Below are 11691 nucleotides of genomic sequence, written 5' to 3' on the forward strand. Positions count from 1 at the left end.
AGTACTTAAACTGCAGCGTCTGATTGTTCCTGTACTTGTTCTGAGTTTCATCTTGCTATCCATCGCCATTGAAGCCCGCCCGATGCATCAGCATGGCTCGAAGATTCATCATCTTCATCAGTTTCACCACCACAAGGAGGTGCACAACCACAAGTACAGTGGTCACAGGAAAGCTGTACCAAGCCCCGGAGGGGCTTTTGGTCAAGGCTTTATCGATCTTCTGAACCTTTGGGGAGTCAAGAGCAGTGGTCCGAGTCCTGGTGCAGGCCATTAGCGAATCTACTGTACGTCTTGCTGAAGCTAGCTAGCACACACATGAGGCTTAGCTAATTGCTTGCCATCTTTTCGCCCATGGTGTGCTGCGAGTGTGATATTAGTAGTTAGGTAAAAAATAAGAAAATTGTTTGAATTTTTTACCTTATAGTGATTGGGCAGTCACAATGAGAACGTGATTATTTGTGTACACAGATGTAATATTCTTTGATCTCTTCATCATTATAATATATTAGAAGCTTATACTTGTTTTCAGATAGAGTTTAATACCTTTGGAAATACAAATATAATTTAGATTCAATATTGTTCATTGTTGCTTTTTTAAGTTGTTGGAACTATATGTCATTGGTCTTTCTTATCAAGGAAAATACTTGTATCCATAACAGTATGAACATGTGCGTCTAAATTCCTCTTATTTATATACATTTGGTAGTGTGAATGTAAAATTTTAATCGTTCAAAAGTTTTGTTAATCAATAAATATCACTTTTATAAAAAAATCAATATAAACAAATATCGTTTACTTAGCCGATTGTATGAAACAAATAGACGGCCGATTATGAGACTACTAACTTTCACAAGTACCGTTCATTTGTTTAATGTCATTGACTTGGTAAGCGATTTTTGTTTTAGCTCATATTTTACAAAGATGATCTGTATTAATTGATTAAAGTTTAAACGGTTAACATTATAAAATCACATTACTAAAAGTATAAAAATAAGAGAGAGTATGGATGTGTGCGTCCATACTGGTATTTTCCTCTTATCAATCCAATGTGAAATTAAAAACTGAAACGCAAAGCTAGGATACTTGATAAGTGATTCTGCCACTGAATGTCTGAATCACTGGTCTCTGATTATACTCCAGGACCATTTTGACATCAAGAATCATCAAATGAACCGGTACCAATTTTCACATAAGCAACAGATGTATAAAGATATGATACGCTTAGTTTTAACTCGAAACTTTCTCACATTTCATGAACTCATGATTAGATAGAAAAGAGTTTATGATATTTTCTTGGCTCTCAATTGTTCTATTTAGTACTAGTTGGTCTTGAAGTTTGGCAACCCATCCTTGATTCAGTCAATAGTTCTCGTTCAAAGCAATGAATACATATGTTCAGTCAAACTAGGATGTTTTATTTGAGAAAATTATTGGGAAGATGTTGATGTACATACTGATGTTATGGGGAGACAGAGAATATACATTCTAATGATTTCTTACCACCACCCTCTGATTACACTTACACTGGACATGCCCATGAGACTTCGATCTTGTTTCCATATCTATAAAATCAGCACTACCCTTGGCTCTCTAGCTAGATATCTATACAACGAAAAAACTTGCCAAGTTTTAACTTGTACATACTTCTAACTACTGTAAACAAGGAAATATGAAGCACAGTAAAGCTCAAAATCTCATAAACCTATCTCCCATACAACATGAAGGATATCCTTCAGTTCAATAACCAGGGGAACTATAGTCAGTATAATTGCCCCGTGGTCGTATGTTATAGTGATTATACGTAGGATTAGAATAATCTACAGCCTTTATCACCACAGCTTCACGACGTCCACCTTGTTCTTGAACTGCCCCAAACACAATCTCATTAGTCTCACTGCTCCTCTCATAGTATGTCTTTGGGTTTGATGAGTAATGCCTATGATGATGCTGCTGTTGCTTCTGCTGTTGTTGCTGGTGGCGCTGCATCTGCAAATGCATCTGGTGTTGTTGTTGTTGCTGTATCTGCATTTGCATTTGCATTTGCATTTGATGTTGTTGCTGTTGGTTATATTCACCATCCCATGAATTATAGTAAGCTCGACTTTGCTTGGAATGGCGAGGGTTCTCCAGTTCTTTAGTCATGACTGGGTAGGTTTTCTTTGGAGTAGGGGTTCTCGTTTCTAGGGATGGAGGAGGCTCATCATCTGGAATCACAAAGCTGTCTTGCGCCGGCCATGGATTTGAACTTCTCTGAGATTGATGATACTGCTGTTGAGTCTGATAATGGATGGACTTTCTTCTACCTGATGAAAATAATCCCCCAACAATTTCACCAACAGACGAACCACTGTTGAGAAACATCTTCCCAAGTGAACCAAAGAAACCATCATCTGGTTTTTCGGGTTCATATTCAGTTGGAATTAAAGGGGGCCTAACAGATTTAGGAGGCATCTGGTATTGAGTCATAGATGCAGCTCTCTTTATAGCAGCAGTTGTTTGATCCTGCAGAACAAAGATAATGTTCAGGAAATAGGTGGAGCATTTGGAGATACGAGATCAAATAACCTCTGATAACTTACATCTCCTGATGAAAATATTGCTTGCACTCGACGCTGCAACAATGCCAGCATGTAACCAAAGAAAGCAGCAGCAAGCAACACTGCCACCCCTACAATGACACAGGATAAAATTTTAAAGCCCTGCATCAGCATGAAGAAAAATTACACTGCCCTGGCTGAGACCAGAGAGTCATACCTAAGTGGAAACTACCATCATGGTGGTCAGCACAGTCATCATAGTGGAGTTGGATCTCGCGAATTGCCTGGTTTCCTCTATCTATAACCAAAAGAGAGCAGCTACTTCCAATATAAACCACATCAAAATCACTAGAAAACTTTGCATCTTCACTTGGACCATCAACATGACCACCTCCTCGGCCCCATTTTCCACCAGCAATAGTGGTAACCCCTATACAAATATTTAATTACTTCAAATTAGTCCACCTATTTCGTTTACTTTAGAATTAGAGAATAATGGTCATGAAGGTCGCTTATGTTAGTGTATTCTCATGAAAGCATGACATCAATAACTATCATCTAAAAGCACATCAGTGTTGAAGTAAGTTTCTCTTTCCATCTGTAACACTGTAAATACTAAATAGAATAAAGGACACCCCTTGACAAACATAAGGTCTTTAACATCAACTTAAGTAAAGTTACATACCAGCATCACTTATCTTCCTGATAGCCATATTCATTGTGTCTGCAATATAGATATTTCCTCTGTCATCCATAGTCATTCCTTTGGGGTGGTTCATTCTTGCTTCTCTTGTCCTCCCATCTACATGCCCCCAGTAGCCTTCAGGTGACCCGGCTATGAGCTTGGGCCGGCTATCTGCATATATAGCACCAGTGCATTCAATCTAACTGTGAAAGCAAGCATTCAAGTGGGAAATGCGGGGGGTGAGCTAGAAGATTTGAATTATGTAAACCTAGCTGTTTGCATACCCACTCATCTAAAATAAACAAATTATGAATTGATCTTATTTCTTCTGTTATAGTTCTTGACAAAGTGGGATCGGGGTTCATTAACCAATCAGTGATATAAAGAAACTTGAAGGTATTGAGCTATCGCACATCAAAGTATGCTGAATCAAGTGGCCCATCTTAAACACTTAAAGTACAGAAAGTCCCCAAAAATATTGGCTAAGAAAATAAAGATGCACAGGATGTGTGAACAAGAAGTTAATTGGTCACTAAAGAATAACATTTGATCCCAGACCAAAAGAAATAGGAAGTACATCTGAAAACTTCAAAAAGATGCACTTGACTAGGCAGAAAGCATATAAAAACACCACAGTACTTTTTAAGTACGAATTTGGAATAATGTAAAACCTGAACACAAGAAAAGAATCAGAAAAACAATGTCCCAAATACAATGCTAAAGTCTGGCACATCAAACCAAAGTAAACTCTAACTAATATGGCACTAGAACTTGTCCTGTTGGTGATGCAAACAAGATCAGTGATTTCATAGCATAATTGTACTATCTAATGCACTGCACAACTTACATATAGATAATGGTGTTGAGATCTTGTAAATGTTACTGTTCTCAGAATCCAAAACCAGAAGATCCCCACTTGGGGATACTTCAACTGAGTGTGGTTCAATCCCAAGCTTACTTCCATCAAAAACCGTATCCACAGTATATCCACCCTCAAATTTCACCATTGAACGGCCAGAAACAGCTGAAAGATTAAAACTCATCAAACCTCATGAACCTCACCAATCACCATTGCACAAACACTCACTAATCACCACATTGACAGTTTCAAATCAGATTACAATTATAAAGTTTGATAACCTCAATGACATACCTGTGCTGGTTTTGGTGGTGGATTTCAGTGACCAGAGCCATTTAACAAGAGCAGACACCACATTGGAGACAATCCCAGTTACAATTTCTGCATTTTTATATGAAAACACAAGATTTGTTACTAAAGCAAATGACAAACTGAAAGCAGGAGATGGAGAATGTTAGAAAAATGTGAACTCTACTTGCAGGAGGAGGTGTAGCTGAAACTGATGAGAAGCCCCCAGAGAGAATCACAAATATCAGAACCAAGGAAACCCATTTCCTCAACATTGTTGCTGTTCTTTATCAGAGAACAGAATGCTCACACATGAAGAAGTGAAAACACTAAGCTTGAAGGGAACCCATTTAAGTAGGAGACCCCGCAGACAATGTTCTGCAACTTTTTCTGCAAGTTAATCAAGTATGAACCTTTTCTGAAATAGGGAAAGAAGGTAAAACAGACAAGAAGGTGTAGTGTAATGGAAGGTTTAGTAGTTAACATTGAGAGCACTGTTCAAGGCAAAAGAAAAAGGTAAAGTGCAAACAGACTGGTTGTGGTCTCATAGGGAATCATATTCTATATTTTTCTATTCACACTAAAATTTGTGTTAATCAAGATTGGGGGGCTGCCTCAAGGCTCAAGTTAACTAATTACACTTACTAATCTTAAAAACTATCTTAAACAAGGGTAATATTGTGATTTTATCATGAGGGTAAGATATCTCTTCCCCTTCATAAATTTGGACAATAATGGCATCATCAGATGATGATTGTGCAAGCTGTGAATTGTGAGACTTGTTGGTAGGCTGTAGGATGTGTTTTAGATCACAAAGAAACTGTAGTTTACTACAATTATTTGAACTCATTTTGTGTTCTCCTTGTTTTGTGGTTGTCTTTTTGTTTCTTTACCCACATCTCTCATCTCTTATCATGTGCTACTTGCTTAAATCTAACCCCCATTTGCCATATGATACCAAATCAAAGAGGTACTTACCTCATGATTGTGAATGTTTCTAATCTCCTTTGCATCTTTGTTTCTTTTGATGGTCAACAAAATAATTTTTTTTTTGGGTCAATAGTCAACAAAATAAATTGTTCCTCTTTTTTCTTCTTGTGTTTTGTTCTCAGTACCTCTCTTATGTGCTATCAGATATGATCAATATGAGATATGATAAGGGTCCTGTGAAAGTGAATGAATATACATCATTGTGTTTGTGAATCATTTCATCAGACATCAAATGCTCTAACAATAAGGCGTGACAAGAGTAATGTCAGATCGAAAATGAGCCGTGTCCGGGAACATGTTCATTTTGCAACAGTGCAAGGTATTAGCTTGCATCTCTAAGGACATTATGCCTAAATCTTCATGACAGTAAAAAATGATGCTTCCATCATATCATCATCACATTTGTTTCTCCATCTATGATATTTCTAACTCAAAATTCCATCACTTTCGAATATCCAATGATGAAGATGTCTTAACATGAATGTTGCACTCAAAATCACCGTCTTTGTAGCTTTGTTCTATAAGCATTGCCATCATACAAACAACCCCTACCCCGCACCCTTCAAAGCAAACCAGTAAAAGATCAGAGCTATTTTCACCAAAAATAAGTTAGGGAACAACCGAACAAGTTTTGCTTCACCCAAAAATTGACCCAATTCTCTTATTGATGTAATCTCTATATAACTTGGGAAGATATGAACAAGGCCATCACTCTGACACTAGGCAAACCTCAGAACTATCAGCACTTCCATGCTTAAGAGCTCTAGAATTTACATCGCAAAGGCAGCACAGAAATGCCATGATCTATCATATACAATATGACTGAAACATCAAAAACTATGACTATAAGAAAGAAAATAAGACATTGAGCACAAAGCTGAACCGTGTAAGCAGAACTAAACATGGTAGACCATCCCCACCTCTAGTGTAGATGCATGAGGTATGCTTAAAGCATAAGTTGGTCCCCTGAAATTTCTTCTCAAGAAATCATACCCAAAATTGATCACTAGCCTCTTTATCAAACTGGATCCTCTCTTCGCCTTCACGTATGAGTGGCCTAATATAAATGCCATTCCTGCCTCCCTTGCTTCCATCAGTTCCTGCAACTCATCCGCTGCATCCCTATCAATTTGTGGAGTTTCTGGCACCACAAACCTCACCCTCTTCCTCACCTTTTCTGTAGTAAGCCTTATCTCTTTCAACTCTGAGGTGCTTGGTACTTCTGAGAAATCTGTCTCATCTACAGACAATCTTACACCATCTAAATTTGATGATGAAGTTCCAACAACTGCTAATTTCTCATCATCTTCCAATGTTTCCAGTTTGACACCACATTCTGGTTTGTCGGACCGTATGAATTCTGCAATACTACATATGAGATCTTTCTCAAACTCCGTATCATCCTTGTGAACATCACGATAACCATAGCGTGCTATACATCTATAGAGCCTGTACTCCCTTGGACCAACTCGTCCCACTAAGAACCTTTCATCAGGTTTGACATGTGGAACTGGGACAGATTTGATGCAGAGGAAAACTACAACCTGGTGGAAAGCTGGGAGGTTGGTAACAAAGTGGGAGAAAATAGCTGGGATACCAGAAACAAGCTCAGTATGTATAAGGCCAATTCCACGGACACGAACAATGCCTAGAGTAGGACCTAGACTGAGAAGCCAGTTGATGGAAACTTTGTTTTGGACATCAAACTCATACTTCTTGAATGTACCATAGTGCCAAACGTACATAACCATTAAGAAGATTAATGATAGAGCAATGGGAACCCAAGCCCCTTCACGAAACTTTATAAGGGATGCTGAGAAGTAGAGTGCCTCAATGGAGCCGAAGAATAATATAAAACAAATTGCCAGAAAGATATTTTTGTGCCAGCACAAGACTATGACTAGGGACATGAGGCAGGTAGTCACTAGCATGACGGTTATAACAGCCAAACCTGCACAATATACATAAACTTTCAGCACGTATCTCATGTTCAGACTCATAAAAACGTAACAGATTCCATGAAAAGGGAAAGCCTTAATTTCTCCCTTCACCAAATCAAATTCAATTTTCACAGCATCAGGCAACTAATATAAATGGTAGGACAGTACACGAATAATCGCATACATGAAGAAAAAAAAACTTGAAGTGGACTGTACCTGATGCATTGCCCATGGATTTTGTGTCTCTAAAGCCAATGGTAACAGCCAAGGTTAGCAGCATTAACGTCCAGTTTACCTCTGGAATGTAAATTTGTCCATGAATTTTAGATGACGTGTGAATGATTTTGACCCTTGGAAAGCAACCCAAAGCAGAACATTGTTTAATTATGGAGAAAGTTCCAGTTATGATGGCTTGGCTTCCCACCACTGCAGCAAGTATGGCTATAGCTAAAACAGGCCATCTTATCTTCTCTGAGACAATGAGAGAGATCTAATTAGTACAGGCAGCAATTCAAAGTTACAACTACTGCAAGTATTGGTAAACACCTACCAGGTACTGATTCATAGAATCCAATGCGGTAGTCAGTTTCTATGACATGATGCTTAGAGAGGTACGCAGCTTGGCCCATATATGCAAGAATCAATGATGGATAAACCACAAACGTGAAAGCAATCTGAAAGATACAACGTTGCAGACTACTTAGTAGTACAGATGAAAATCTACATCTGACCTATAACTTCTTCACTTTAACTACCTGTATTGACAACTGTGAGAAGTGCCCGAGATCAGCAAACATTGCTTCCGAGCCTGGAAAATGAACGAGATAAGTATAGAGAAGAAAAAAAAACATTCGTGAAAAAAAGTTCAATCCACACAATGTTGTACCTGTGATACACAGCAGTATACCCCCCAAGGACATCCAACCTCCTCTCTGAGTCTTTTTAAGAAATTTGTACATGTAGTATGGAGAGAGTGCTTGATAAACATGGGGATTCCAATGGAAGATGTTGTATAAACCAATGGAACTGATGCACAGAAGCCATAGAATCACAACTGGTGCAAACAGAAACCCAACTCGATGGGTTCCATAATGTTGAATGGCAAAGAGAAATACGAGTATGACACATGCAACTGGGACTTCAACATCTGCATTATGCTATGACTCATTAGGAAGTCCACAATAAGCTCAAAACCAAAATTTATGTTGATTCGCAAGTAAATATTTATAAAAAGTTGGCACAAAAGAACCGTATACTTAATAACTTAAACTGAAAACTAAAAGCTAATTTACTGTCCAATGAAAAGAATTTTCCTGGAATACTAAAGAAATGCCATTATTTAAGCTCTGATGGATTTTCATAACGCATAAGCTAAAAAGAAGATAAATCACAACACTGGGTCCACAATTTATGTTCTAGCCTTCTAGGTTCTCTAATTTGATCTATTTGCTAAATAAATGCTGAAATTTCTAACGATATACAGATTTTTGTATGGCCAACCTTTAATTTGCAACTCATTCTCCCTTAGTAACTGTTAAAGAAGGACACACTATCCATAAATACTCAAATAGCAAACACCAAAAAGAATTTGAAGTTTTTTTTTAATGATAACAAAACTCCAAAAGATTAAAGTTTGTGAAGGACCTTCCAAAAGAGGTTGTAGATAATAAGTCCACTTTAAGAGGATACTAATTGTGAAATATAAAAACGCGTGTAAAATGGAGTAAAGTATATGCATGTACAACTGTGTATAATAGGCAAAGGGACAGTGAATGGGATAGAAATGAAACTTATGAAATTATATATCTTCCAAAGTCCACAATGACTGCGAAGGAGATCATTTAACTTAACTCTAGTGGCATTTACCAAATCAATAAACTACAACAGCAGTGACACTTGAGATACTATATGATGATTTATTCTTCTGGTTATTCAAATCATATAGACAGACACCAGATGGTCTTTTGCTTGGTATCTAAGTCAGGATTATGTATCCCCATGAGTAGGAGTCTCTACAATCTACATATAGCTCTAAATCAACTTGAAAAGTCTAAATATGGCTATACAGCCAATCATACAATGATATTGGATAACGTGTCTGCTGTTGACCACTCTTTTATTTCTTTTATATCATTCTTAGCAAAGAAATCATTTTTAACTTCATCTTATAAGTTATAACAACTTCTTAACTTAACAACTTTACAAAAAACCAAAACTTTTTACCCTTAATGGTCTATTCATGAAGCTAAACTCTATTTTTCAGCCACAAGTTGCACCTTTCCTGTTAGAACCATCAACATAGCCACCCACAGTATCATACTAATTATATTTAATTAGGTTGATGGTGTTTTGACTTTACTTAAAGCAGAACAATTTGTCTTAATCTTTGAAAATGGTCCCACAATACTGCTTTCAAATTCTAGAATTAGGTTTTGTTTGCTCGTCACTATACCATCGTGCAACCAAAAGGAAGAAAAGGCCACTGGAATTTGGAATACGCAAGATAGGGATGAATATGAAGCACTAAACGCAAGATCAGATGCCTCACAATGACTCAGCTAATAGCATTTCCGCAGGAAATAAATTTCAGGATAGATGAAAAGAAATTCTGTGATGAACATGCAACCAAAATAGTCTTGGTATCAAATAAAGGCAAAGATTCTGGTTACCTAACAGTTTCACTTTTCTAAGCTATGATTTGGACTCCTAAATTGGAAATGATAAAAAGTTCTAGTTTATCCAAACACTGAGAAACTCCACCACACAACTAAAATCCCTCATAATTGCAACCACGAACAGAAACCACTAATGTTTGTCATTGTCAAAACAATTGAGAGTTCTGAAAGAAAATAACTTACACCGGTGCTGCTCTTTCGACATAGAAAGCTCCAATCCTGATACAGCCGAAAACACTGCACCCACATGAAGCAAATTCATCATTATTCAAAATCCCAATCACACAAATTAAAAATCCAAAAAACCAACAGTTAATCATACATATAATCCCAAGTACCAGAAATTGCTGGTGTCAGCACCCCATCACCAATTACCATGCAAGTCCCAATCAAAGCCAGAACAAGCAACACCTTCTGCAGCACTTTGTGCTTCTCCAATGTCGATTTCAAACTCGACCCATAAGAGTTGTTACTGCTTGCAACAATCCCATCTTTGTGGTACTCTGATAGCTCCTCATCTGCAAGCTGGCAATTGGGCAAGGAGCTAACTCGAGCATGCCGAGACAGTAATGAATACAAAGCAAAAGTCCCACCTTCGCCATTGTCATCAGCTCTAAGCACAATAAACACATATTTCACAAGTGGGATCAGTGTTAGTGTCCAGAACACAAAGGACAGAACTCCATAAATCTCCTCATTGGTCTCTGAATGGACAATGTCCTCTGCAAAAGTGCTCTTGTAGACATATAAAGGAGAAGTGCTCAAATCTCCATAGACAACTCCCAAGCTCTGATAAGCCAATGTCAAAACTGTCCTCCATGAATCTCTCTGCAACAAATGAGAAGCTATCAGAAATTAAAGCTGAGAACTTTGAATTGGGTAATGGTTATAAACTGACACTGCCACACTCTGCCACTTGGTTATTTACCTTATTTGGACGGGTACGGATCACACCCTCCAGATCCATTGTGGGTGTTGTTTTAAGAATTAAACAAGACCCATTTTCCCAAGCAAGTTGAAGAAGCAAATATAAACAAGACACCCCAGTTGGACTAAGACTCTCCCCAGTTCAACCAACTCCAAGAAAGCCAAGCAAACTGAGTTATAAAAAGAAAATAGATACTAAAGATTTGATCTTTCAAGACCAACCAATGTAGACAAATGCAAAAACAAATAAACAGAACAAGGAAGGGGTGGTTGAGAACTTGGAATTGGAGCTTACAGAATACAATATGGCTTTGAGAGAGAGAGAGAGAGAGAGAGAGAGAGAGAGGGTCTTTGTTGTATCACTTGTATGTGTTTGGTTTTGTAAATCAATGGTGGGTTTTGAGATTAGTTTTCTCTTTCAGCTTGAAGTTGGTGTGTATGATTAGTTTGGATTCTAGATGGAATATAATTTTAGAGGTGTTGTCCTTCTCTTCTCTCCACTTGGCTCTTTCTCTGGAAATATGGACTGGGCAAAGTGCTCTATAAACAAGCATGCACCAACTGAAAATTTCTTTAGTGACCTCTCAAATCATACAAAAACTAATTATACATATATTTGTATATTCATGTATATATATATATTTTTTCCTTGACTCAGATTAATGCTCTCTCTGACATAGCAATTAAACTGAAACCTTGAGTCTGCTGGCTACCTCACTTGCCAATGATTCACCGGTCTCTATCTAGAAGAACTCAAGTGAATGGCACTCTTGAAGTTCTGTAGTGATGT

The 11691-nt window shown here is 37.6% G+C and overlaps 2 protein-coding genes across 2 annotated transcripts; both read right to left on the reverse strand.

Annotated features, from left to right (window-relative positions):
* Positions 1-1520: 1520 nt before the first annotated feature.
* Positions 1521-4858, reverse strand: LOC126799532 (uncharacterized). The gene is made up of 7 exons (XM_050526752.1): positions 4557-4858; positions 4376-4462; positions 4070-4246; positions 3223-3393; positions 2755-2967; positions 2580-2668; positions 1521-2502 (listed from the first exon to the last, which is right to left on the reverse strand). The coding sequence occupies exons 1-7, from the start codon at positions 4642-4644 to the stop codon at positions 1738-1740; spliced, it is 1590 nt and encodes a 529-aa protein (XP_050382709.1). The 5' UTR covers positions 4645-4858; the 3' UTR covers positions 1521-1737.
* A 1226-nt stretch (positions 4859-6084) lies between these two features.
* On the reverse strand, positions 6085-11474 carry LOC126799525 (potassium transporter 8-like). The gene is made up of 9 exons (XM_050526743.1): positions 11197-11474; positions 10903-11071; positions 10313-10802; positions 10158-10211; positions 8186-8446; positions 8055-8107; positions 7850-7973; positions 7516-7770; positions 6085-7310 (listed from the first exon to the last, which is right to left on the reverse strand). Exons 2-9 carry the CDS (start codon positions 10939-10941, stop codon positions 6256-6258), a joined length of 2331 nt encoding a protein of 776 aa, XP_050382700.1. The 5' UTR covers positions 10942-11071; positions 11197-11474; the 3' UTR covers positions 6085-6255.
* Between the last annotated feature and the right edge of the window lie 217 nt (positions 11475-11691).

Source organism: Argentina anserina, chromosome 6 (assembly GCF_933775445.1).
Source record: "Argentina anserina chromosome 6, drPotAnse1.1, whole genome shotgun sequence".
NCBI lineage: Eukaryota > Viridiplantae > Streptophyta > Magnoliopsida > Rosales > Rosaceae > Argentina > Argentina anserina.